This window comes from Rhea pennata, chromosome 9 (assembly GCF_028389875.1).
Source record: "Rhea pennata isolate bPtePen1 chromosome 9, bPtePen1.pri, whole genome shotgun sequence".
Taxonomy (NCBI): Eukaryota; Metazoa; Chordata; class Aves; order Rheiformes; family Rheidae; genus Rhea; species Rhea pennata.
The window spans coordinates 17,995,575-18,023,522 of NC_084671.1; the positions used below are offsets into that span (position 1 = coordinate 17,995,575).

At 35.9% G+C, this 27,948-nt stretch overlaps 1 protein-coding gene and 1 long non-coding RNA gene across 5 annotated transcripts; one reads left to right on the forward strand and one right to left on the reverse strand.

The window, feature by feature from the left end:
• Positions 1 to 947: 947 nt before the first annotated feature.
• On the reverse strand, positions 948 to 25,182 carry ZBTB38 (zinc finger and BTB domain containing 38). The gene is made up of 3 exons (XM_062583071.1): positions 25,154 to 25,182; positions 20,572 to 20,681; positions 948 to 6,933 (listed from the first exon to the last, which is right to left on the reverse strand). The coding sequence occupies exon 3, from the start codon at positions 6,931 to 6,933 to the stop codon at positions 3,355 to 3,357; it is 3,579 nt and encodes a 1,192-aa protein (XP_062439055.1). The 5' UTR covers positions 20,572 to 20,681; positions 25,154 to 25,182; the 3' UTR covers positions 948 to 3,354.
• On the forward strand, positions 12,802 to 27,922 carry LOC134144277 (uncharacterized). 4 transcript variants are annotated; one of them, XR_009959318.1, is made up of 5 exons: positions 12,802 to 13,198; positions 13,768 to 13,847; positions 25,418 to 25,593; positions 26,536 to 26,671; positions 26,769 to 27,922. It is a non-coding gene; the product is annotated as an uncharacterized LOC134144277 (long non-coding RNA). The 4 variants fall into 4 exon arrangements; XR_009959320.1 differs by having other exon boundaries at positions 27,462 to 27,922; XR_009959317.1 differs by having other exon boundaries at positions 26,536 to 27,922.
• The last annotated feature ends 26 nt before the right edge of the window (positions 27,923 to 27,948 follow it).

Consider the following 27,948-nt stretch of genomic DNA (forward strand, 5'->3'; position numbering starts at 1 on the left):
TAGATCTGCTCTGCTAAGGACAAAGTTAAGGCAAAGACTGGTGTGCTAAATTGCAACCTTAGAACAAAGATTTATTTATTTAAAAATGAAGATGTAAGTAGGGACATTTTAGTCTTGTGAGATAAGCTTTGACATTAGCTAAGGTGTTGTCATATGTCATAAATAAAGGTTGACTAACATTTTATCTAGACGCACAGACCTTGTGATGATCCATTTGTCTGTTTTATTAGTATTTGAATAAGGGAGAGAAAACATATGTAGCAAAATTCTGAGTTTTCTTGTTTGGTTAGCCATCTCTGCTGAGGACCATCCCAAAATGACCTATGTAATTTAGCTTTAACTTAATTTTTAAAGCATGACTAGTGACACCTAGCTGAAGAGGGGAGTACTCTGAATATGCATAGCCTTCTATTTTGTATACATCTTCGTATTTTATTATGCACATTATATATTTGCATTCTGAACTATGTCTTGGTAGTAGTCTAAAAAGATTTGAAGCACAGTGTGTAAAATATACAAATCTATATTGCTAAGTTACCATCAGAATTTAAATGAAAAATAAGAATTTTTGAAACTGTTAGTTTTGTGTCATCATAAAAGTTGTTGAAAAGCATTAAAAGTAATTCACCTGTCTTTCAGGTCCTCTGAGATACTGCACAGGTAGATTCTGTTCTCCTCAGCACTGAGCATTCACCCTTAATGGTACGATGCCAGGAGATACCATCACTTCCCTTGAGGTCTGGAGTGTTCTTGATTCATTGTTCTGACCTTAATGAAGGGAATGTTTGGTAACTGTGTTGCTTAATCTTATAATGAAATACATATTAGAAGATAAATATCTCTGGATTATATAAATTGTAAAAGTATTAATGTAATTTAAAAAATGGAGAGACTTACAGAAAAATAGGAAGAGGTTATTTTAATCAAGCAAAAACAGGGTTATAATCATTCTTTCTAAAAATAAAATTAGACTCTTTATCAATCCTTAACATCTGCATTTAATATTTTCTTCTAAACAAAAAAATACAGATGTCATTACGTAGCAAATTACAGTCTTTGACAACGTATAGTATTTACCATCGCTTACACTTACTTTAATTCTAATTTGGTCATTAATACTTGACTCATTACTGCAACGTGTTACTTGTAGTAAAAGTGCCACAATAAACATGACATTGCCATCTTAAAACTGCTTTGCTATAAATTGTAGAGAATATACACAGTTACAAAGTCATTGTGTTTTTATCAAAATATACAAACCCCCCCAAACCTAACACAAGCTATCAATATTTTTATTATGAACTATACACTTATATAAAATATCTGTAAAATTATTTTTATATGTATAAATATTCTACCTTATTTGCTTTGGTCTATAATTAACATCATACAAGTCCACTTGGAAAATACCTCTAGTGTACTTTCTTTGAAACATCACCACACTTTCCTGTATTTATTCTTCTATATTCTTATTTCAACAAAACCAAAGCTGTCATGGCCCAAAAAATTCTCGTGAGTTCATAGCATTCACCAGTGATAGAATAAATAAGTGGACTATATTATTACTTAAACTGATACTGTATTATCATTTCACTTGTAGTTTTATTGTACCCAAGCTATAGGTAATTTTTTAAAATATTCAAGAAAACAAAGTAAGTAAACAAAGTGTACCATATTTGCACACAGAATAAAGTTGAGGTTCACTAACCTTTCTCCTGGCTTTTTTTTTCAAACACTTCATAGAGATGAAAGTACATGACTAATTGGAAATGCAGATACAGTACAACAGAGCCCTATCATATAAAATGCAACTTGTAGGCATATATCCTCCTTGCTTTTTTAAAAAAAATTCTTCATCTCATTTAAAATGAATCATATTTTCACTAAACGATATTAATTGTAAGGTTTATCTTAGTGATGTCTTCCAGAAGCCTGTTCTCTCTATTCTTAGCAAAATACCGAACCGTAAAGATAAGGCTCATCATAAACCTCAGGTATAGCAGGGTAGTGGAGGTGAAGGGGCCAACACTTCTTCCTCTAGGAACCAGTGCCCAGCACTTCTCTGCTATGGGTCCACTGGGCTGAGACCAGGGACTCCCTGCAGGAGCTTGAGTGGGGTGAGAGACGCTGGCATGTTTAGAGGGATTACTGAGAAGGGACATATGGAAGGTTAGATGCTGTATTTAAGGCATGGGGATGATAAGGAACCCCACAAACTGGCCCTATCCCTGATTGTTTAGGGACTACCTCAGGGATATATATGGAAGCAAAAATCTGAGCATTTACCTACTCCTCCAAAAAGCAAATATATTGGGAGTAGCTCTGTCATTTCTCATCCAGATATTATTCCAGGAGGAGGATGGAGACTATCTAAATCTCCTCCTCTTCGGCTGAGAAGAACGATTTTTCTGAAAGGCAGGAGTTACAGACCTACCAGGAGGTGGAAGTTTATATACATTATTTTTAAAAAACTGGTTTCATAACTTTCTAACTGTGGGAACAGAGCATGAGGATTTTCGTCGGACAGATGCACCTGAATAGCCCTACCAGGCCACTGACAGTTGAATCTTTTGGGATTTATGCAATTTGGAAGACTGACTATTATAAGTTGCGCTGAATCTTTACTACATGTCTCAGCAATATGATAAATCTGGATTACTTTCCATGCTAGCACTCAGAGACTTAATGCTTATCATGGTAACTGCAAAGTTGAATATGGACAAGTAAAGAAATTTATACTCCTGTATATGTTTTGTAAATGCTGAGTTACAGAAAAGCATTCCAGAACTCAACTGGACTTCAGCATACTCAAATTCATGAAACATCTCCCACCTTTAGAATACACTATACCACAATTATTTTGTTTATAAACACATTACTTTTTTGTTTAAAAAATGCAATATATGGTTTCTGCAGCACAATTTCCTTCTACAGAGTATACTTTGAACCTACATATTTATTATGTCCAGAATGATTCTGACTCAAGAACAGCACTGTAAGATAGTTCAGTGGCTAGTTTTTTGTGATGCTAAGTAGTAGGGGTTTGATGGGTCCTTTTTTGTTTTCTTCTCTCTATGTATGTATACATTAGAAGTCTATTGTGGCAAAAGTATTTTGGGTCAGACTCTCATTCTTTTTCACATTAAGTTTGTATTATTGCAAAATACTAGCTTTTCTTGTTGATGATTTTTTTCTTCTTCTTTTGCATATATTGACATACATTTAGATGAAGAATTTTGATTTTTATTTTTGTAAATGACAGTGATTTGAGTGGAGAACTTTCCCCATTCAATGCATCTATATTTTGTCCAATATATGTATTTGGATTTTTCTCCTCTTTTGCACAACTGACACTCAGAGTATAACTTCTGGAGTTATATTTTGTATATTTTTCACTTCATTCCCTTCTGAGCCAAGGAAATGTTGATTTTCCAACAGTTTCGCACTTTCATTGCAAAAATGTTCTTTCCTGTCTTGTGGACCTGGACTTTTGAATAGATGTTTCTTCTGGTGCATTCCCAGAGCAGCTGCTGTCTTGCAAATTTTGGGGCATTGAAAGCAAGCATAACCTTTTCCATTATGCTCACGTACATGCCGTTGCTCGTGATTCCTTTTGGTAGAAAGATACAAGAAACTCTGCAAGCAGAACTGACAACGGTAGCGCTTTTCTCCAGTATGAATTCTTTCATGTATTTTGAGCGTTTCATTTAAAGTGAATGCCTTATTACAGTACTGGCAGACAAAGTCTTTGACGCCCAAATGAATACGTTCATGTTTCTGTAGATTCCCAGGAACTGAAAAGCACTTACCACAGGTTTTGCAGGTGTAGGGCTTTTCCCCGGTGTGACACCTCATATGCATTTTTAAGGTGGATGGACTTTGAAATTGTTTTTGGCATAATTCACAAATGTAAGGCTTTGAAGTAGCTACATGCCAGTGTACGTGTTCTTGACTTTCTGCAGTGGAAGATTTGTCTCTTTCACAGAGCTCACAATGAAGATTAGGCATCTCTGTGTTTTCTTCTTGACCAATTCCCTTTTCCTCAGGTGCATTCCTGAGTGCATACTCTCGATTGCACGTGTTGTGACTTTCTATTATGGTGTTCTTGTTTCCATGCTTTTTCCTCCATTTGGTCTTTTTCATTTTTCTTAGCTGTTTAGATTTCTTTTTTGGTTTGTAATTGTAATAAGGTCTCCAGGGCTTATCACTGGAATCCTGATCACTTACATCATCACACATTTCAGGCAGCTCCATGCATTCTGAGGTATAGAGCTGAGATGGACTTCTTTCTTTTGTCTCCATTTCTGATTCCTCGACTAGACTGTCCTGTTTAGACTCATATTTAGATTTTCGGCCCCTTTTACAAAACAACTTAGATCCTAAAATATGCCTTTTCACAATAGCCTCATTACCAATTTTTACTGTTATTTGACAAAGAGGAGCAACATTACTGTCTGTAGATGTTCCAGGTAAGGCAGGCTTTGCAATGTATGTTTCAGTTTTACTTGACTCTTGAACAGTATTTGTTGTTTTGCTAGAGGAACTTCCAGCTCCTGTGAGGTATTGTGTATCCTCACTTGTTTCTGCTCTGTTGTACAGCTGTGTTTTCTTTTTCTCCTTAATAGTTTTTGATTTACTAATGCATTTGCCATAATTATCTGATCCATATTTACAATCATCACTTACAGATTGACTAGGTAGGTTATTTGAAGATTCTGCCTTATTGTTTTCTACAGAAGTGACTGTTTTACTATGCATTATTACTGATGAAACTCTGCTACTGTGCATTATAACAGAGGGTGCAGAACTGCTGTAGCTAATGACAGAGGTTGAATTTTCCTTCAAATTAGTAAAAGACACAATTGACGAATCACATTCCTGAGAACTAGAAGCATTTGCAGCAGTGGAAATTGTTTTTTCCCTAGTGAAAAAGTCACTTTGCAGGTCAGAATTTAACATACCCACTCCCCAGGAGGAAGAATTCTGAGTATTTGTAGAAGATGCTGTATCATTACGTGAAGATGTATCCAAGGCAAGAGTTCTGTTGTTTGTTAATATATTACTTTGAAAATTCAGTGATGGTAACTCAGAACTAAGAGAATTCGGAATGAAACAGTTGCTAGAAGTAGATTCATTAACTTGACTGCTCGTTTGAACATTTTCGTATGAGGAATTTCGATAGGACTTATAAGGTAGTCGCCGGCATTTCATAGGTAAAAGTCGATAAAGCTTATATGGATACATACTTGGTTTTAAGCCTCCATTGGCTGTTTTTTTATTTACTGAGAGACGGTGGTCAATTGCATGGAAAGATTTTTGATGATTTTTTAGTATATAATAAGTCATAAAAGTCTCAAGACAGAAAATGCACTGGTATCGTCTTTCTCCTGTGTGCCAGATTTCATGTCTGGTGCGATATTCGGCTAATGCAAATACTTTGTTGCAGTAGTGGCAAGGATATGTTCTTCTCCATGAGTGTACGTTTGCATGTCTTCGAAGGCTAGACAATGTTACATAACTACGCTTGCAAACTATACAAGTATATAGTATCTGCCCATCAACAACTTTAACTAAATGATCCGTTTCTGGTAAAGTGCAGCTTGCATTAGAATAATCAGTTATGCTGTTTTCAGACAATAGAGGCTCTGTGTTTGCATATGAACTTCCATTCCTTCCATCCGTAGCAGTATAGTTATCTGAAAAATTTTGTTCATTTCCATTGTGAATAGATAAACTATTTGATCTCATACAGACTTGTTCATGACTTTCCAATATATTTAGATTTGCAAATTGTTTGCTGCAGTATTTGCATATGAAAGTTTCCTGGTGCTCTGAATGGAGCTGAAGATGAGTATTGAGTAAAGCTCTGTCATTGAATGATTTTGTACAACAGGTACAGTTGTAAACAGGTGGAACTACAGTTGCCACAGATACAGGGATGTTAGCAGATTTATTTTCTTCTTCTCTGGGTAAGTGGAAATCTCCTGCTTTATTTTGAGGTTTTGGAAAAGAAATAATTGTTTGATCAGCAACAGCTTCATGTTGGACTTCTGTATTGGTTACTGTAGAGGCTGGTGCTTTTGCTATAGCCAAACCAGCACCCTGGGACTTAAAGGCTGTCTTAGGAGTGCTACAGGTCTGTTTTCCTGGCTGAATGAGTGGTGTAGCTTTGAGATTTTCATAATGTTCTTCACCCATCTTATATGAGGGGCTGTTGTCCTGTTCAAAAAAAGATGTTCCTTGAAAAACATCTCCCCCTGAAGAGACTGCATAGGAGTGTTCAGCTAATGTACTGGCTGATTCAGCATCTTTGCAAATGTCACTTCTGTCGAGGCTGATGTTGGGTGTTTGTATCGTCTCGGATACCTTTTTAAAGCTTGCTCTCAAATCAAGTGGAGAAAAAACACTATTGTCAGTTTCAAAAATTGAGAAAGCATTTGTAATTCGTGGTCCATTTGTGGCAGCTGAGTCTTCGTGCCTCTTTTCATGCTTTTCCTCTTTGACAGTTCCTTTTTCATTGATACAGTATGCATAGGGGCAGGGGGAACTGGAAAAATTAACGTCTGTAAGATCTTCTAGAAATGATATTCCCAGTTTTTTCCCTGCAGCTGCAAGGTCTGTTACAGTCTCCTGCCTTTTAACAACTACTGTGGAACTGTAGATGTAATTAAGAATTTCTGTAAACACTTCAGCTTTGAGATCATCTAACTCCAGTACATGACCTGAAATACAGATAGTACGACTCCAGAAAATGTTCTTAAAATAAAGGCTGGAAGCTGCCAGCACATTACTGTGGGCTTTAAACTTGGTATCTTCTACAATTATGGTGACATCACATAAAATACCCCGAATGCGCTGTTCATTTAAAATGGAAAGTACAGTGTCACTGTGGAAGTCGTCCTTTAGATCCTTTGAATGGGACATGACTGTCATCTACAAGAGGAAAAAAAAAAGTAAGCATCTTTTAAAGGCATTTTTCATCCATTTCAATGACAGATTGAATTTATAGCTCTATATTTATTTTTAAGTTTTAAGAACGAATACAGTTTTTCTGTATAATGTAAGGTAGAAGTTTAAGGTACACTTATGCAAACAATATTGAGGATAATCTGACTTCTCAAGCTAGCAGGTATGATTTATATACAAGGTGATCTGTAGGTACAAATTATTTCTCCTAGCTGGCTAATACGGCTATCTTTGATGCATCATCATATCCGTTGGTTGCATGTTCTGGCCCATTTCATTCAGTAGCTGTGCTACTTCTCAATAAATATTTACGTACAGGTCAAGGATGCAGGAACTCCTGTAGCTCCTCAGTAGGAGCCAGAGGCTCTTTGACTGGGTTGGTAGCCAAACCTGAGCCTTTTTTGGATAGGCTGACTGGCACCCAGCTCTGAAATTAGAGCCACCTCATTGTGGCTTGCCCGTAGGTGCATCCAGTGCTGCTCACACCAAAGGACTCACCGAACCCTTGAGGTAATTCCCCCAGCGTGCAGCTGAGTCATTTGGTGGCCTTTATGGGGAAGGTTGAATTGTTATGGTTCTGTGGATGCCGAGGACTTTGTTTTCTGAGGCCATTCGTCAATCACGTAACAACACAACTGCATTTGATCTCTTTATTAAGATAACATTTAACACAGGAATCAGAGATCCTGTAACTGAAGTTTCAGTTACAGGACAAGGCTTTATGAACAAGTGAATGCACAAATACTACCATTTTGTAAACAGCAGTGGAGCATGTGCAACATTATTTATTTAGTTCCTCTATTGTATTTTAAATAGTGATTAGGGTTTATTCAATAAATAGTTTACATAGCATTTACCTTAAAATGATAGAGTTTTATGATTTTTTCCAGTTCAATGAGTAAAACCACAAGTTGAGAGCAACAAAAGTGTATTTTTTCCTAGTTTAGATTTATTTATGTTCACAGTTTGTAATATGATAGTGTGTGTTTATTCTTAATTTCTGTCACATAGTAAGATTTCAATGCAATAATAAATCTGTTAAATAACTGCTAATTTATGTAATGATGTTTAATGTTGATTTGAGAAAATAGTTTAGACTAGCCAGGCTGTACTGTATGAATATATCAGTTTACTTAACTGAGATAAGAGATGCAAAATACGATCGAAAATATATTGAAGAAAATAGTAGATGTATTTGATAGAATGGAGAAAATCTCTGATTTAACAAGACGATTTTTTTTTGTTTTGTTTGTTCAGATCTGTACCACAGCATGAGGTTTGTTCCACTTCCAAGTTGTATTTTCAAATACTGCTGACCTTTTCTGACATAAGTCATCAGAACCAGAAATAGTTGTCCTGTGGTCACTTGCCAATCACTACAGTAAAATATCTGCACATTTATTAATTTAAGACCGTTTCTTTCGACTCATATAATCAAAAATGCACCTTAAAGAGAGTGATCAACTACAAATATTTTCTAATATCATTTAAAATAGTGTCACACTGTAGTCATATAAGTTAGAAATGCCTTGTAGACATTTCATCTAGTGCTCCAAATTTAAAAGTTAGTCTTAAAAAATTTAGTATCACATACCCTTTTTGAAGCTAGTCTAGTTCACACATTAGATAGGTTAGCAAAAATCCATTGACAACTTTATTGCTTAATAAATGATATAAAAAAGAATGATAGTCCTACTATGAAGACAAACCCAATGCCCTATGTGAAATAGCATAATTTAGTACATTATGGATGATGGTTAGAGGTAAAATTTATACCTTACAACATGGCCACTCTTTTCTGTAGGACAGATGTTATCTATGCAAATGACCAAAACTGCTAATGCAGTTTAATGGCTGAGAATTGTGAATACACAGAACTAAGAAAACTCCAAGTAGTGATTCATGCAAAAGAACTCTGATGCATAAATATGCCATGGATATCAAGAAATGTCTACTGTGACAGAAATGTAGACATGCATATTATCTTGATTATCTGGTCACTTGCACTAGCTGCAAATCTAGATGCACTGTTTTCTGTCTTTAAATCTTAAAATCATATTTTATGATGTATTTTTTCATTACACTTACTTGGCTTAAGGTAAGTGGTATTAAACATTGATTCACTTGAAATGATGACCTGAAGTTCACAATAGTTAAGTATGGTTGTGTCCTTTGGTTCAGTACCTGAAAACTCGTATGTAATTGTAGATAGCTTCTAGTATATCATCTTCCACATAAAGAATACTAACAAGAACACTTTTCTTCAAGCTAATAGCCACAATCCCCTGATTCTTTTCTCTCATTGACAGTGTTTGAGATTACGTCTGACTTGCTCATGTGATGTATTAGAAACCAACTGTCAGATACCAAAAACATTTCACAAAAGAAGCTATTGATAGAGTTATTTCTGGATATAGAAACAAATACTGTCAACTCTACCTCCCAATGAACTCCCCCATAGACACTTGCCTGTATTTTTTCTCTTTCTTTGTAGTAGACAGCTAGTTTTGGTTCAAAGACATATCATCTGACATACTTTTGCTAAATATATCAGACTACTGCTTCTATTCTAAGAAGCATTTATACACAAAGCCTACAACTCACTACCTGAGCATTTTTAGCAGGAGTCTTATTATTCAACTAGTTTTTTGAAAATTTATCCTCTTTAAGGGAAAAGTAAGTATTTTCAATTTCTACTTGCATGTCAGTAGATTGCTAGTTTTTGTAGTCTCTGAATCATGGATATATGGTCAGTAAACTACCAATCTAGATTCCTTATGTAAAGATAATAGAAACTATCATTTGCTATTTGGACTTATTTTCTCTTTGTGTGCTAAACCATCTACTATATATCTCATTGAAAGATTATAGAGGAAAAACTCTGGAGCAAATCAATTTTCGGAGCCAGCAATTTTTGTTTATCTGACTCAGCTGATACATTCCACAAATAGTCTATTCAGGTTTGTAAGATTTCTACTACATTTTATTTTAGCTATCTTGCCTCTTGCATTTGTGATTTTTTTTTGTGAAATACTGTAAGATCAGAATGCCCTACCTAGCACACATACAAGGAACATTTTATATTCTGTTAGCAGCTGGTGGGAAATACTGTAAAAAGAAAACATCTCTCTAGTTCCCAAGGGTGCTCTGCTGAGACTAAGATACATAGAAATCAGGCTCTTCTGATGAATCCTTATTATATATATTCTATTATAACACTGGAAAATCCATTTGAAATATTACTATTTTTCTGTCTGATTTTTTTATCATAGATTCATGGAATAAATTCTAGTATTTATCAAATGTTGCCCAAAACTTATTTAAGTCCAATTTTCTGGCTATTTGACCTATTAAAAGGTCAGATAAATTCTTCAGTCTATTAAGTCATCCTTTCCTTACAAGTATCAGTGTGTTACTTTGATACATTTTGACGCTCAGTCCAAACAAAAGTAACTTCTTTGTAATCAGTATGGCACCTTCCTGGTGTATCTTGCAACTATAGATACCTAGCTTCTGAACAGCAAAATTTTGAGTTGGATGTTACTACTTGCAGATTTGCTGGAAAAACTATAATAGACTCAACATGTCATAAAAGCTGGTGAATCTCTTTCAGAAATAAGATTTACACATCCATCTGGATCTTAAGCATAATGTTCAGTACGTTGATTAAACTATAGTGTTACATTTTCTGGCATTAACAGAGTACCACTCTATGACAACAGTCACAATTGAAACATATAAACACATTTTAACACATTAAAACAGTGTTAAGTGAAAATTAATAATATTAAGGGTTAACTGGAAAATCAGAGATCAACACATCCAATACAGATTTGACTAGTTATGCCTCACAGATGATATTGTTATAAATAGTAAAGCAACGAACTCTATATGAACACTGCAGAGTCAAGAAGCTACCACTGACCTTTATATTGATATTACTTTGAAGTGAGCAAAGAGATTGCAAGAAGTCTTACTGGCCTATAAATACCAAATATAACTAGTACTGAAGTTTTTACCAGTGAAGAACAGTTGCAGTCTATGATTTTGTTTTTTCTTCTTGATAAACTTTTGAAATCCATTGCCAGGCAAATGCACGCATTACATATGGGGAAGGGACTGTGTTACTCCACTTCTGTCCCCTAAGCTTGAAAGAGAAGCTAGCAGCATCAACAAACACAGCATGGCAGCTAGAGTTGCCAGTACCCAGGCAAAATAAAAAATGACAACATATTTAATAAAGTGTAATAACAGTTCTCTCTCTGTTTTCTTGTTCCACACATTCCACTGAGATTTTAAAAGAGCTGTTAATATCCTTCTGGTACTTACCAACACGATAGTATGTCAACATGTTCCCTCCATAATTTTCCTGTGTTCAGGGTCATTACACTCTGTTAACATACTTTGAACGATATCTCTGCTTTGTTTCCTGCCTGTTTCCTCAACCAAGGAAGGAGTCTCCTACACCTACCTCTCCTAAAGTGCACTATTTTATTTTTGGGCAGAAATAAGGTTAGGCATCAAAACAAAACAAAAAAGAACTCCCTGCCCCCGAGGTTCCACCATCCTGATCCTCCCACACCTGAGCAGCTGTTAGCTCAGAGCTTAGCGCTAAACTATCACTTCCATGGTTGGAGCTCAGTTTTTTACAAGAACACTGACTCCCTCTGGGCATGGTGGCTGCACAGGGCTGCCTGGACTAGGTTTCCTTAGGTTTCCTTACAACCTCAGGCATGCAGCAAAGTTTTAATGAGGTCTAATTATGTTTAATAGCTTGCAAAGGCTTGTAGTTTATTGTTACAGTCTACCTAGACGCACACCATTTTCTATGTTTGTGTTTTTTTTTCTTTTAGACTCTTGCTTCCTGCCATCCTTCCCTGTTAATTTAGAATAACACTTCCCTTTTCTATTTTTTACAGCTTCATAAGCATTATAGACTTTAAATCATTCTTTTTCAGCCTCACATTATTTCCTCTAACTTTTAATTCAGACTGTTGCAGGGATGAGAAACTTAAAGTGAGAACATTATGTCAATATTGGCAAATCTCTGCAGTCATCAGATGAACCACTCTGAAAGACTTCTAACTCCTTCTCATTGTTAGCATCCCTACTTCATTCTCTCACTTCTTGATTTAGGCTTTCTATCATAGTTTCTCATCATAAGGAAAACAGCCTTTAAACCTTATCGGTGTACCCAGAGAAGGCTTACACTCTTCTTTAAAGTCATGGGTCTCACTGTGAAAACCAATGCCCTGTCCCTCTATCTCCTGTAACCGTTGAGAGACTTGGCACTGTGTAACTTATCTGTCTCTAAAAAATATTTTTTTTTCAAAACATACACTTGCCACTGCATACCTAGGACTTTCTCATGTCAGAAGGTTTCAACGTTTTTCCATGTCTCTTCTGAAACTTTTAATTAACTGAAACCCTGAAATTCTTGACACCCAGGAAAGCTGAGAGAAGTGGTTGATCTGCGGATCCAGTACAAGGTCATTCTCATCTTTTGCCCACGAGGTGGAGCTGGATGCATGCAAGAAAAGCCCTCTCCCTTTCCTTATTAAAGCAAGATGTGAAATAAAGGCTTCTGCAGCTTCAGCGATGGGAACTGCTCCTGCAGAGTTAAAATGCGTTTGTTGTTTAATCCTGTGTGAATTACATAAAACGTGAGCTGCTGATACAGCACGTTAATTTTGGGATATTTGTCTGTCTTGAAATAGAGCCTCTTGAGACATCAAACATTTGGCAACTCTTCAACTGTCTAGATAACTTGAAGACGCTTCCTGTTTATGGGTAATAACTGTACCCCGGACGAAATTAAATCTTTAGCTGAGGAAGCTGCGCTTATTAACCTAGGATATGGCTTTCCTAGCGCTAGCTTAAGTAACTTTATGCTCAAACGTGGACTAAGCCGCCGTTCCCGAGCTACGTGCCAATTCCAATTTCTTCTCCGTGGTTTTGTTTAGCAGGGAGGCAGACAAAGGCGGCAGCCGTGGGGCGCAGCGTGCGTGGCGCCCAGGCGAAGGGTGACGTTTCGGGTGCCATGTTCGCCGCGGCGCGCGGCCGGCGGCCTCGGCGAGCCGCGTGGGGCCAGGGCCCGCAGCCGCGAGGAGGGACGGCAGCGCAGCAGCCATTTTGCTTTGATAATCCCTGGTAACGAGACTGGTCTGTGGCTTGTGAAATGCAGGCAGCTCTCGGCGCCCCGGCTTCCCTTTTCCTCGTGCTAACCGCTACGGTATTTTATGTGCTTCTTTCGTGCCAAATGCTTTGTGCTAAGATAACACGCTCTCCTGTGATATTTAGCATATTAGCCAGGTTGTTTATGCACAATACACGATCGGGGAACTCGGAGATAGGAATTTCTGCTGTTTATATGCAAATTCTCCAAGCTCAGAACGATGCGGAAATAGCGTTCCCTCTGTCCAATCCCTTGCTCTGTGATTATGAACACAGTTTAATTATTCACATTATCTAACATTCCTTTTAAACCTAACAAATGACCCTTTCATTACTTTATTCTTTTTCCAAGCCTTTCTCTTACGGAGATACTTAGCTCAGGGCATAAATTCTGCAACTTCCCACTGAAAAGGAGAGAGGCGGACTATTTCCTCAAAATAATCATATCAAATAAATTTAATTCAGATTTTGAAGTACATTCACAATTATTTTCTTTTCCTTATTTGATTATACTAGCTTTCTTGTTTCTAAGCATACATAAAATCTGTAAGGTATCGTGAGGCTTTTTATTTTCAGCAGCAGTCTTAGCCTCTAATTTTGGTTTCATCAAAATATTTACTGCCTCAGGAAACAGGTTCAACATTACTATTAATGCTTATGAAGTGCTAACAAACATCCGCTTAAACAAAGAAGAAAGTAGTGTAAAGGTAAGTGTAACTCTAAATAAAAAATTTGTTGAGAAGCATTTTATTTGCTCCAATATATTTGGTATATTTTATCTATACATTATCTCTCCCTGATTTTGAATAGATTGCAAAACTCATTTCTCCAGGTACTTGTAATCATGAAACCTGGAGAAAAACTGGGCTTTGAGTCAGATGGGAAGCATCAGGTGGGATGTTTTCCTTTTGCCTTAAAGTTTGGACTAATTTCGCCAAACACCACAGCAAAACGTTTTACAAACACAAACTTTTTAAAAGTTACCATATACGGGCCATTGCTGGACAGATGTTTTGTTTAAAAATCTAAACTTATGAGTTAGACGCACTGAATAGTAGGAACTGGTTCATTTTAGACACAGGTTTTCCAGAAGCATGAACTCTTTTGTCATCATCGCTGTCGGTAGGTTGGAAGCTACAGTGTTGCTAGAACTCACTTCCCTGATAAACGCTGCTTATCATCTAAGGAAAAATTTAATATCCAAATTAGATAAACAGATCCATCTTAAGAAGGGATGATCTTTTTTCAGCAAATTATTTTGGAATTCCCATATGATTTCCTGGTTGTTTGAAAGATATGGAAATATATGTATTTTTTCTTCGCAGGGGATTGTCAGAATTTCAGTGACTAATATAAACTTCTCCCTTCTCCCACTATTTTATGCAATCCACATTAAAAGTCCAGCTGAGTTATAATGAATATGTCTGTGGAGAACTTTGTTATCGTTTCTGGATTACTGAAATTCCCATCTAAAAGTTCCCCTATTGAAGCAATGTATATCTTAATTTAGGACTCTCTACTACCCCAGAGTGTTTTTTTCCATCTCACCACAAACTGAGGTATTCTTATCAGCAGCTCTTGGTAAAGAAACGTGGAACCAATAGTTGAAGAACAAAAGCAAGGTTATCACAACCTTCTTTTTTATTCTAAACTACGTAACTGAGAAACAGAGTTTCATAATCATGTGTAGGTTACTTTTAATCCTGGACTTTGCTCATTTACTATTATTTCTGTATTAGCTTAACAGTGCATATCAGCAGGTATTAATGAAGACTTGTGACAAAGTGCCCTCAGAAGTATTTGTGAAGAATGTGTTGTTAAGAATACAATAATATGGATTAAATTAAAAATGTTATAATCCTTTGAAAGAAAGAAATTACTATGCATTACTGACCAGCAACAAATACAAGTATTGTTTTAGATTATGTGAAACAAATTTAAGGAAAATTAGGTTATGAATTCCCATTAAACCTTAATTAAACTTGTTTTTCTTTAGTCATTTTAAACCAGAGGGATAACTGTCATTTGTACAACACATTATCTGTATGCCCCCAGTTTAGAGATAGTAATCTATTTGTGCTTGACTGTTTCATGTCCTGACAGTTTCCATATCTGTAGGTCATATAACAGAGTTTCAGAAAACAGATTTTTTAAAAATCAGTATAATGCCGTCTTATGGAAACTTTAGCTCAGTCACTTTTTCTGACTGACAATACTTGACAGTACTAATTTCCATTGTGAACCTGAGCTATTTGGAATTCACAGTCTCATTGGGCACTAGTATATTGAAAATATACTTCACAGTAAGAAATTCTTTATAAGACTGGTTTGGCTGCAGCTAAGGTTTTACATTCTCACTATAATGCTTCATGTAATACCATTTTAATGCAAATAAAATGGCTGATGCTGCAATCAGACCTGTGTGAATTGACTACATTAATATCTGTTAACCTCAATGAGAAGTTGCACAAGGAGATTTGTCTACACCTGCAGTCCTGATTTCAGAGTACAAGCTACAATATGCATTATGTACTAGAAGAAATAATAAACTTGCAAGTGTATGCATACCAATTCCCATTAAACATATAAATCCTTGTGTGTAACATCACACAAATATTCTGTTCTTTAAATGTAAATCCAGAGTGGTTTAAAAGTGAATTTGAATTACTTCTTTTATATTATAGCTGCAAGATACTATATATTGATACAAATATATACAACTAAGCTTTTACTTTTAAAACAAAAATTGTACAAAAGTGGTGGTGTTTGGATGCTTTGCTGAAGTTTGATAATCTCACTTCTGCAAATTGTGGCATGTGGTATTCTTTCCTTAAGAGTATTTCAAACTGCTGAGGAAAAAATGTCCCAATAATCCTCTGTAGTCAGGCAGTTTCAGTTCTTGAAGAATAGCAGGAAACAATATATATAGCATTACCAAGTTATGCAAATTCCTTGTGAGTGACAGGATTTTGGTCAGGGCTTGATGATTTCCTTCTCAATGCCTAGTGAAGGCCTGCTTGTCCATGAAAAAAAATGCCTGGGTGGACTGACTTCCCTATTGCTCTCACTGCTGGGGTATAAGCAACCAGCGAGGCTGCTGAGAAGGAAAACACAGCTCACTGTAACCCCTCAAGCAGCTCAGCACTTCACTCTGAAGTATTGAACAGGAAGGACTCAGCAGCCAAAGTGCCTTCACTCCCTTTTGTGTAACAGGAGCAAGGGAAATAGTTCCTCTGGCCTCCTCCTCTTCTAGACCCTTCAGTAGATCCATCCTGGGCTGGATTGGAAAAAGGAGAGCCAGGTAGGACTTTCCTGCCTCTAAAACTGTGCGAGCTGCACATGTGCACAAAAGTAAGACTCTTTCCCCAAGTTATATTGGCTTTGTACAAGTCATTTTAGACATGACCTAGTATAAGTCCCTTTAACACTAAACCAAATAATTACAAGTAATTTTAAAGGCATAATTATACCTTTGCCTTTCCACCAGCCTAAAGAAGAAAACCAAGCAAGTACAATAACCGACATAAATCCAAATTCTTCTCTTTTGCAGAAAATTTAAAAGCTTGTGTTGTACTGCTACTAAAAATCAGCTGACTTTACATCTTACTATCTTTGTATGAACAATAGCAGTATTATTTCCATTTTAATACTTCACTTTATGTGCTGCTGACAAGCCACTTTCTAGCCTCCTACACTTCTGGGACGCATCGCAGCTCTAGCTTAGATCAATTGCAGTCATGAAGCCATGTTTACAGTCTGAATATTTTCCCCTTTTCTGTTGATTGTTAAGTGTCGTAACTGATATATCTCAATGCCTCTAAGCAAAAGTAGTAAGTTAAACATTTAATTTTTGTTCATTTTGGACAATTACTGTGTTCTATTCTGTTGGCCATTCAGTTATCAAAAAGACAAATAAGAGTAGCCCAATCCAGCCTTTCATTTTCCAGTTTCAGAGGAAACATCCTTTTAATACCTGAATCAACATCCACTAGAGTAGCAGCAAAATTGCATGCTTGGGGGTCACTGTTCTTTCCATCCAGGTGTGCTGGGGACCAGGCTAGTACAACCATTCTTGCCCTTTACAGCAGCTGAGGTAACAAATCCTGCTAGACTCAGAATAGAGCTACATCCCTTCCCCTGGCAACCCATGCATAGCAATAACCTGATTTAGTTTGCACAGCCATTTCAAAAAGCTGGAAGCTTCAAGCTGCTAGCTGACCGCCACTGATCTCCAACATTCTTTAAAACTGCAAAATATTTTGTTTTTTCTCTTATATTGGTGAGTTTCAGCATGGTAAACGTCCTAAATGCTAGCACAAGTGATAACTTTTACTCTGAATCATCTTATGTGTGGCCATTTGTCGTGACAACACAATTTTGACTGTATGTACTTGTATCTTGTGGTTTTTTAGCTCTGTTCTTGAGCTATGCCCAAGCCCTACTCTCCTTTTTCTATCTCGCTGCATGCTTCCAGCCTGAAAGCTGGAGAAGAGCCTCTCTGCTCTATAGTGCAGGGAAGAGGGACTGTAGCAGAAAGCAGGTTGTTCTGTCTCCTCACCCGAGCACTGGGGAGGAGAAGGCCTTTCCACATGACAATTCAGCTGCTCAATTTTTGACCTCAGAAGCAGCTGAGAGGTTTGTGCTGGAAGAGTTGATCCAGATCTTCTCAATGGCTCCTACTCTGAATTGTACTGCAAGACTTGCCACCCAGGTACAAAACCTGGCCTGATAGTGAGCTCAGATCAGATGGAGAGCAACAGATAGTAAAAATTAAAAAAAGCAGTTGACTTGCATCTCCCTAATACTTTCCTGAATGCTTATTCAACCAAAAGGCTTAATAATATTGCAGTACTTAATGGTAGATAATAATATTGCTTATGGTTCAGGATCATGAAGAAATTCATATGATGTTGTTCACACAACCTCAGATTGATACTAGATTTTTTTTGTATTTGTCAGCTGAGATTTATGGTAATGTTCAACATTTTCAAGGTAACGTTCATTTGCTAAAACTCACTGTCATCTATGAAGCCTTCTCTCCTTCATCATACTCCAAAAAAAGTCAGTGTGAATCTTTTCATTGATTTCAAGAGGGTTTTAATTAGGCTACTGGTCACATAAACAACCTCTTCTCAGATTACACCAATTGAATTTAAGCTCAAGATTTACAGTCTCTCATTTTTCCTTTCTGTCCTTCTAAAGATTAGCATTTTAGACTTGCTTATTAACTATTAAGGATACATCATCTTGGAGTAATACAATTAACCTGAAGAGAGGTGTACAGTCTTTCATTTTATATACAAAATAAATACTTTGAGAAGACAGGTCAAAATGTACGTAACTTAGCTCAAATCAATAAAGAAGTTTGTCAAAATTGATCTAATATATATCTAAGCTTCTTTTAAAGCCAGGAATATAAAGCAAAATAATACTATACGAACCCAGAAAATATACAGAAAGTGGGAGTACTACCTAAATGCTACATCAAAATCTTATTCTAAAAGTCCCTGAACAGCTGCCATTTTGAGCTACTTCTTCTACAAGCTTTCTCTTGCTTCCCCCCTCTCTATTAATGACTGTTAAAAGACAGCACTTTGTTGTTGTATGTCTTAACTTGGGTATGTTGGATAGAATGAGGATGCTTCAAGCAGTAGAAGTTTCATTTTTATTTAGTGGCTTTAGTTTGTCACTGTGTCAAGCAGTATAATCATATTTGCTTCTGAACGCTGGTGCAAGATTCAAATTTAGAACGGCGGAGCATTTCTGAAAGACACCGGATATCTTAATTTGTTGTCTTAAAGGAGTGTTGTAAGTATTCAGAATCTTGGAGAAAGGTTTGCAGACCAAACCTGCCATGCTGACACTGTCCAGTTATTGCAAGTTCAAATTAAAGCTCAATTAAAAATCATGGAGAGATTTCCATTGAAAACATTAGGATTTAGGTTAAAATCTTTGAGTATTAAATATCCATTTTGGGCCATACCCAGAAATCCTTTTATATGGTGATTTTCAAGATGCATGCATTATTATGAGCACATGCTATGTAAATGCATTGGGCTGGTTAATAAGCATTCACTGACACACATCTGCAGCTTTGCTAATGTACCTTTTATTCATATGTAGTTGCCAAGGAAACAGGTTATGGCCCAGTGTTCTATCTAAAAAATACTAAGCAACTATTCTGTGATCATTTTTTTTAAAATAGGTAGGATTTAAATCTTGCAGCCCATTGCTCAGTAGGTCCAGGTAACTTCAATTTGTCTAATTTTAGTGTTTCACTGATTAATTTAAGCTACCAATGAGATCTTATTTTCTCTGAAAATCTGTTACCATTTTCTATCTGTATATCATAAAACATTGTGTATTAAAAGTAAACTTAGCTACAGATACTATTTTGAGATGTTCTAGAACATAAAGAATGTCCTTTGATGTTTTGTGTGTGTGTGTTTTAAATGATTCCTTATCTTACACTTTGACTGGTAGCCTTAATTACCTATTTATATCTTAAGATATTTCAGCATTAATGACTATGAGCACATGAATCATTTCCTACAGAAATTTGTCTGAATAGTGCCACTGAAATCAATGAAACTACTCCCCTGCTACAATGCAAATTATACTATATGATGCAAAGGGGCAGGTTCAAAATTAATGAATTATCAGGATTTCAGATTCTTACATTCTGTACATACATATCTCAAAGCTAAAGCACATATACCAGATGTTTATTTTAACCGAGATGATTATTTTGGATTCACAATGAAAAGACAGAAAAGAAACTGCTAATATTTGAAAAAGTCATGCAAAATACAAAACTATATTTTGAAAAATCCTGATTATTTATCACAATACTCGCATTTACTAAGTGCTTATTGCAGCTCCCAATTTAAGTTTTTCTTCTACTACTTCTGATTACAGTAATAAATATATAAAGTATAAAAGTATAAAGGTAGAGGTTAGTCCTTTTCGAGATGAACTATACAAAACTCAGTCAAAATAGCAAGATTAAAATTGGACATGGGCACTGATAGAGTTCCTTCGCCTTTATTGCATGGCATAGGTTTGTAACGGTTGCTAGCACTGGCATCCAGAGTTAACATTCTGGCAGGCTCAAGAGGTTTGCTTCTTGTCTGCCAGTATGTCTGGTTTACACAGTCCATGGGAGTTTCATGGAGGCCGTAACAAAGATCTGTTTCAAGGATCTATTCTTCAAGATTTTATTTCTCCAACCTCTATGGTGTCAACAATATTGTCACTTGAATATACTAATGCAGTACAATAGTGAAAAAACTCTTAAGGATTTATTTAAAAAGATATTTCATTTAAAAAATCATATAATGTGCTTTTAAAACATTAAATATTTTAGCTTTATTTCTGCACAAGTTTTAAAGAGATTGCAGCTTACTATAATCACCCCACAAACTTACCCACCTAGAATCAAGTTGTTCGTCTGTTACTGTGTTTTTAAAGTGGTGTCAACAGGTATGTTCGGCAAAATCATCTCAGCAACTGTGTGACCTCTGTGGCTACCGTGTGTCAGCCTGCAAAGGGAAACTCAAATTCAATAACTACATCATTAGGCAATTACTAATTTCCAGCAATATTGTGTAACTCATCTACACTTTCTTTGGAATGCTCTAGGGCTCAAAATCTAGATCAGTGAGGCTTGCAACTTATTAGCAGTAAAACAGTACTGTTAATCAAACTGGTATAAATACTGCTTCTGCCAGCATTGTTTCATTATGGTTTAATCTGTGTAGTGCAAACAGGACATAATGTTTCATAGTGTGGTCTAGACCAAAATCTAAGGACATTTTCAAAACAAAGTGTAAAACCATTTCTTTATTGGGATTATTGGAAAAATTAGACTAAAAGCAAGCCTCAGCTATATTTCCTTTCCCCTCCACCATCCAACTATATCCAAACCATTCCTGGCGTATTTACCTAGCAAGACATCCATTAATGGAGGCTTCCTAGTTTTCTCAGTCAATCTATTCCTGAGTTTCACAAGGTGAAGTCAGTGAAAAATAAGTGTATTTAAGATTAGCTATCACATTTTGCCAGTTCAGAAAGCAAATTATGGTACTGAGGGAAACAATCTTCATCACTAGGCAACTCCCTTGACTCCACATACTCTTCAGAAACCAATCAAAAGTTATCTTTTATTTTTAAAGCCTCCGTACTTTTTTTATTGCCTCTCAAAGGGCCTTTTCTTTCTCTTCTTTCCATCCTGCTACTTCTGTTCTGACTGCTTTTATCACAGATAAGACTTTTTAGGCAACTCTTGTCCTCTGGAATAGGCTTTTAGTACCTCTCTGGTTAAATGGTTCTTTATTTTCAAACATCCAAATTTTATGTTAATATGTATCAAACATCCTAATAACTTTAGTATATAATACCGTAAAAATAATTTAGAACAAGGCTTTATTCTGAAGATACTAAACAAAATCAATTGTTCCATAGAGCAACTGCAGAATCTTACAGATAAGGCCACATGACTCAGCTGATAGGCATTTATAGAGCAGCAATAGAATAAATAGATACATCTTCCATTTGCAAATATACCACTATAATTTAATTAACCGTAAAGCATCCATCGCTTGTTTTGTTTTAGCTGAAATAGTCTAAAGTATGCACATCACCTTATAACAAAGGCCAGTATGAAAGAAAATTTCATTAAGCTGTTATTATTATCTCAAATACCAGTAAAGTCATAAGCCCATCCATGTTCATAAGCCACTGTCAAAGATTATGGTGAATGGGAAGCTTAAACACCAGACTTGGAGGAATCCAACAAGTAAAGGGATTTATCAAGAAAACAAGTTAACAAGTAAAGAATTTTATCAAAGCTAAAAGAATCCCCAGATTTGATAATGCTAGAATTCAGATGTATTGCTATACATAATAAATCAATTTTAATACCAGATAAAGCCCTATACCCGATAAAACCTTGTACATTATAAAATAAAACAGATACTCTAGATGCCCCAAAAGGGTTAATTGATATCTGTTCATTACTACCAGAATCTGAGTGTAATAGTCTGACAAATACTATCTAAACACAAATAGTTTCACACGGTGAGATCCATAAATCAAACTGAAGTTTAGAGCCAGAAGTAACCTTAACTGAAAAGGTCATTTAAAAGTAAGCAGGAGAGCATCTGCCTGAATGATTTTTTGTTTGATTTTGTGCCTACTCAAGTTTTATGTAGATTTTCTCTTTGGCAGAAGTGGAATTTACATGCATAAAATAATAGATTTCAGTTATAAAAGGGGGAATGGAGCATCAGCAGTTTGGCATCTAGGATAAAACTGGACAAACCCCCCGCCTGCCCCCCCTCCCAATACTTATATGTCAGGTTGTGCTGAGGTATGAAAAACTGTGCCTGTTCCTAGGTACCCATGCTAGCCCCCCAGCCCGAGAGAATAAAACGCCCAAAGTTTATACGAGATTTCGTACAGCACCTCGGGCTTTAACATTAGACACCCTGCCTTAGCTACATTTAACGACCATTTAAATATGTACAGCACCTGACGTATGATACTCAAACTGGAAACAGCTTGCTAATTACTAGAATCCTCCTTAATAAATGAATCAGTTTCTTTAGCTAGAAGAAATTACCTCTCACAGGCTGCCAATGAGTTCTTCCAGAACTGTGAAAGCACTTGAGTTCAGTCATATTAATTACAAGAGGACTTGCACCCTCTAACAAAAGAGTGAATTTGCAAATGGATTTAAAACAAGCATAGTGAAGCATGCTCGTGTCATGGACGTACACTTTCTTTAAATGCCTTGAGTGCATATATTTGAACACAAAGACGTAATAAAAACAGTTTAACTAGAAGTGCCACTTCTTTTCGAAAGATAAATGTCGATAGCAATAAATAGATTGCTACTGCATAGCATTAGCTCGGCAACTTCCTTTAAAAATAACCACACAAGAAATAAACAAAGAAATACAATTTTGGTAGCTACATGTAAAAGTGCACTTCAAATAACATTTCAGACTGAAAAACAATATATCAGAGATAAGCTACTGCAGAAAAATCAAATTACAAAAAACCCCAACTTTAATATGTTACTTGAGAGATGCTGTTTATTATGTTTTCACTTCTGCTTCCTTATGTGGAATAGGGAAATATGATTGCACTGTGTCAAACTAATCTAGTAATTATGAACCAAATGATTTTATTATCATTATTAAGCATCAGCCTATCAAGACAGATGACAACAGACATCTTCCTAAACAGTTATACACTGTTTATTTAGAATACACTGAACTGATATATTTAAAAATAAATGAGAATTAGTTCAATCTCACTGAAACTGTCAAGGCTATCATTAGCATAATTGGCTGTGCTTCTAACACACCTTTTGCATTGATTTTTAATGCTGGATCCTCATCTACATAAAATATAGTTAGTCATTTTAAAGTCAAGGACATGAAAGGAAAATGGCTACCCTGCTGCAAAAGTCTCATTGCAGTAGTGAGAATTTCTCAAGGCATGTACAAAGGAGATTCAAAAGGAGATCCAGTATAAATTGAGACATTTAGTAACATTTAATTCTGTACAAGCTGTTAACTCTGGCATACACACAAGATTTGACTTGTATTGTTTAAAATGTTAGCTAAAAATGGAAATAAGGAATTATAATACTTAAATTCTGCAAAATGAATTAGGTTGCAAATTACCGCAGACCACAAGTGAGCTTATATAAGGGCTTGTTTATAAGATCCGACACAAGTTCTTTTCCAGTACGGTTAAACACAGCTCTTAAGCTGAACTTCAGAATGCGTCCACTATTTAGAAAAGGTTTATTAGCATTACTGTGGCAGAATTCAGCAAAGGTAAAAGAGAGCTTAAACATACTTCTGATTCTCTACATTTCTCAGCTGCTAAATGTTATAGTGATACTTTTCTCCTGGTGATAATGAAACTATCGCTTTATATACACACAGTACAAACCTTGACCTACATATAAGACTAGGCTACATTAAAAAAAAAAAAAAAAGAATCTGGGTGCGTTTCTGGGAACGATCAATGCAAAACAGGAAAAAAAAAACAGTTTTCTGTTGTGTACAGCTTTATAAACATGGCATCGTTTAAGAAATGATAGCCGCATGGAAACATAAAATGAGATCAGATTCTCATTTAGAACTGAAAAGAAACTTAACTGCAAAATTTCCATTTGCATTGTGGTATCGGTATTAAAGAGAATAACTTCTTTTACACCACTACTATTGCACCTTTTAAAGGATTTGGTTGCCAAGGAAACTGGTTCTGGCCCAGTATTAATCTCAAACAAATATATTACAGAAGTTGATGTTAATAGTACAATAATCATAATTCTTTTTATTCTTAATGCTCAAATTCAGGCTTCTGCACCTAAGGCTGCCTAGTTTTAATTTCATAACCTTTTTTGTCTGAAGCAAAACACACTTCAGTGAGCTGATACTCAGTTTAAGCTGACATCTATATCAATCATTCTCTTTAAAAGCCTCCTGTCTTAAAATAAAAAGAAATACTGCAGGTTTATGTTTGTATCCGATACTGAAAATATAAGTATTAAAGCATATTAATCTTTATTTAAGATTTCGCACAACGCACTGGAAACCGCTTACAACAGAATTTAAATATTTTTCTTTTTTCTTATCTACCTTAATTTTTATTTTTGCATTTTAACTGCAAGCTCAATAATGCTCATAGTCAGCTCTAAAATGTAACTGAATCAATAGGGTTTTCAAAAATTCTTTTGTTGCATAAGCGTTGCCACGCCCTTCGTACATATGATTATTTTAACAGACATGATTGCTCTACTTTCACAATAGATTTTTTTAAACAAGTAAAAACAATCGTCATGCCAATATGTGAAGCCAAACAATTTAATATTATGTTGGTTTCAATTAACAGTTCAATGCATTTTTTTAACTGAAAGCTACATTCTAAAGCCCATTTTACGTCCTTGCAACACTGACGAAGAAATCTGTAAAACATGCAAATCTCAACCTACCTGCGTGTACCACTTAGTGCAGTGTTAGCATGGCAATGCACCCAGCCATTTTTATGTAAAGCGATGGAGACAAACTGAATTCTCGGTCTTCTTGAAAATTTTTTAGAAGCAGTTGTCAAAAATCAGATGGGAAGCAGCTTGAATAGACCATGATCAGGAGAACCGAATTTATCAATAGGGAAAGCAGGAGTGGGGGAAAAAAAAAGTCTTCATCCAAGGTTTTCTGAAACTGCAATACAAGGTTTTTTTTTCTCTCCTCCTCAGAGGGTTCACAGCTCGAAGCTGACCACTGCAAAGGCCACTTGTCACATTTACTGAAAATCAGCCTATTGATATCACAGCTGAAAATATAAACTCGACAACCAAAGCCCATTGCACAACGTGGACTGCGTAAGAGTTAAAAATAGATTCGACGTGCCTCCTACCTGCATAATAAATATGTAAGTTTCAAGTGCTTTAATTCGATATTCACATTAATTAACAATACAATATACATTATTTAAACTACAGTAAATGCAAGAAGAAAAAGGGTGACACCATCTGGAAGCACAGTTTGCTTCTTCTTTTTTTTTTTCTTTCCAAGGGCTAATAACGTAGTTTGAATGTGATGACAAGCTAACAGCTCACCACATTGCAAATGAAAAAGAATTCTTAAGGTGATGCTCAAATATTTAAGCCTGTAATGAAGCATAAACCAGTCTTCACTACTGCATGATATGGCACACAGACCATTTACATACTCACATTTGAGATACTAGGCACGGTATAATGAATTCAATACACAGCATGCACACAGCACAAGCAACGTTAATCCTGCCTGCCATTTTAGGCTTGCAGGAGTAAGATACATACTGCAGCACAGCTCTGGTAAGGGAGGAGGCAAGGGACAGCTCACCTTAAATGCAGTATCTGATTAATGTTGTAAGTGACATTGCATATCAGCTACAGAGTCTTGGTTCAACTGGGTGGGAGGGAACAAAGAAAATTGTCATCAACTGGTGATGCAAGATGAGCTCCAGTCACTAACACTGTTAGCAAACTCCAAATTCTACAATGATACGGTAGTAGGCATTTCAAACTCTTATCAAAATCTGTCTGTGCAATAGCTGAGTCCGCCTGCCGATGAAAACAAAACAGTCTTCTTGCTTATTGGAGAAAGGCTGGATTGACTACAGTAACATCCTCTTGATGAAGAAAGATTTCACACAGCACATATTAGATCCTGGATGCATTTGCTGTGCTTTCGTAATTTTTAAGCCTCAGAATCAAAAAAAGAAAAAAAAGACAAATTACAGGAAAAATATCATAAACAAAGATCTAATGTTCATGCAAATAAAACATTTCTTTTTTCTTTCCTTTCTGTTTTTTATTCTCTTTTACAGTCCATTAAAATCCTGAGCAGTATTGACAAACCACACAAGCACAGGGTCTGACTGCATGATCAGCTGTCTGTGTCTACGCTACACCCTGTTAACCACAAGCAGTGTTAGAGCTAAATATATCTGCAATGCAGAAATGGTAGGTGCTATGTGGTATACAATTCTAATTAATTATAAAATATTTTTATATCCTAGATATAATAAATAAAAGAAAATTTGGTGCTGATCTTTTTAAGGCACCGAATCCGTCTGACTTACAGAACATAAAAGCTAACCCTAAGTATACTGACCTACATAGCACTAAGAAGACTTAAGCAGCAAACAAGCATACTCACTGTCAAAGCAAGGAAAAAACGAAACAATGATTGCCTAATCAAACTGAAAGCAACAGCTCACTACCACAGTATGAGTTCCAAAATGCTACGTACTGTATATGCACATCTCATGTTAGTGCGAGATGCAAAGCTCCTTTGTTTTTTCTCAGAGGCTTTTCTTAGCTACGGTTGCACAATGACATTCTGACATCATGGAGGTCAATGCAGCTACTAAAGTGCTGTCGTCTTTTTGAATAAAAAATCATTTTGGAATATTAAAGCACAGCTGCAAAAAAAAAAAAATAATGAATGTCACATCACCTGCTTAACATCTTTCCTTTACCTTCTGGGATTAATAGTATGTACACTGTTCAGCTGCATACATTAAATTGGTATCACCCTCTGCAGAGATTGCAGGAGCGTAACTGCGGGAATTAGATTTTTATAAGTAAGTAGATAGAAATGTTAAAAAAAATGATTCATTATCCAGAAAACTTAAAAATACAATAAAACATTCAACATGTATAATGAAAAATATAAGGAGAAAAAAAGCATTAAAAACTGCTTATCTGAATATTTTTAATGCCTAATAAGCAAAACTGTTTTTATTTTCAGTATCATTATGTCTCCAAAGGGAGAATGAGAGCACTGAAGCACAACTTACTATGACCTGAATTACATCCCCAAAAGGCTAAACGATCAGGTGAAGTAAAATAAACCCAAAGGTCTATCTGTTTATAGAGAATCCTTCCCACAGATACACCTTCAATGACATCTTATGCCTTCCTTTTATCTTTCTACCCCAATACCCACGACAGATATTCAACACATAACCAGAATGGTAAACATTAACGTGCCAGCTCTGAAACTATTTAACTGAAAAATTTCCTTAAGCAAATATTGTTTGCCTTATGCATAAGCAAATATAAATGTTTTCTGACCAGATATTGAAATAGATATAGATGCTTGTGAGGCAAGATTTTTATGGAGAATACTATGTTTCATCAGACCTGCCAATACAGCTGGAAAGAAAACAGCCAAAATTTCAGACATGCATTCTTTCTCAGGAACCTGTGCAACTCATCAAATTTTTTTGCTAAAA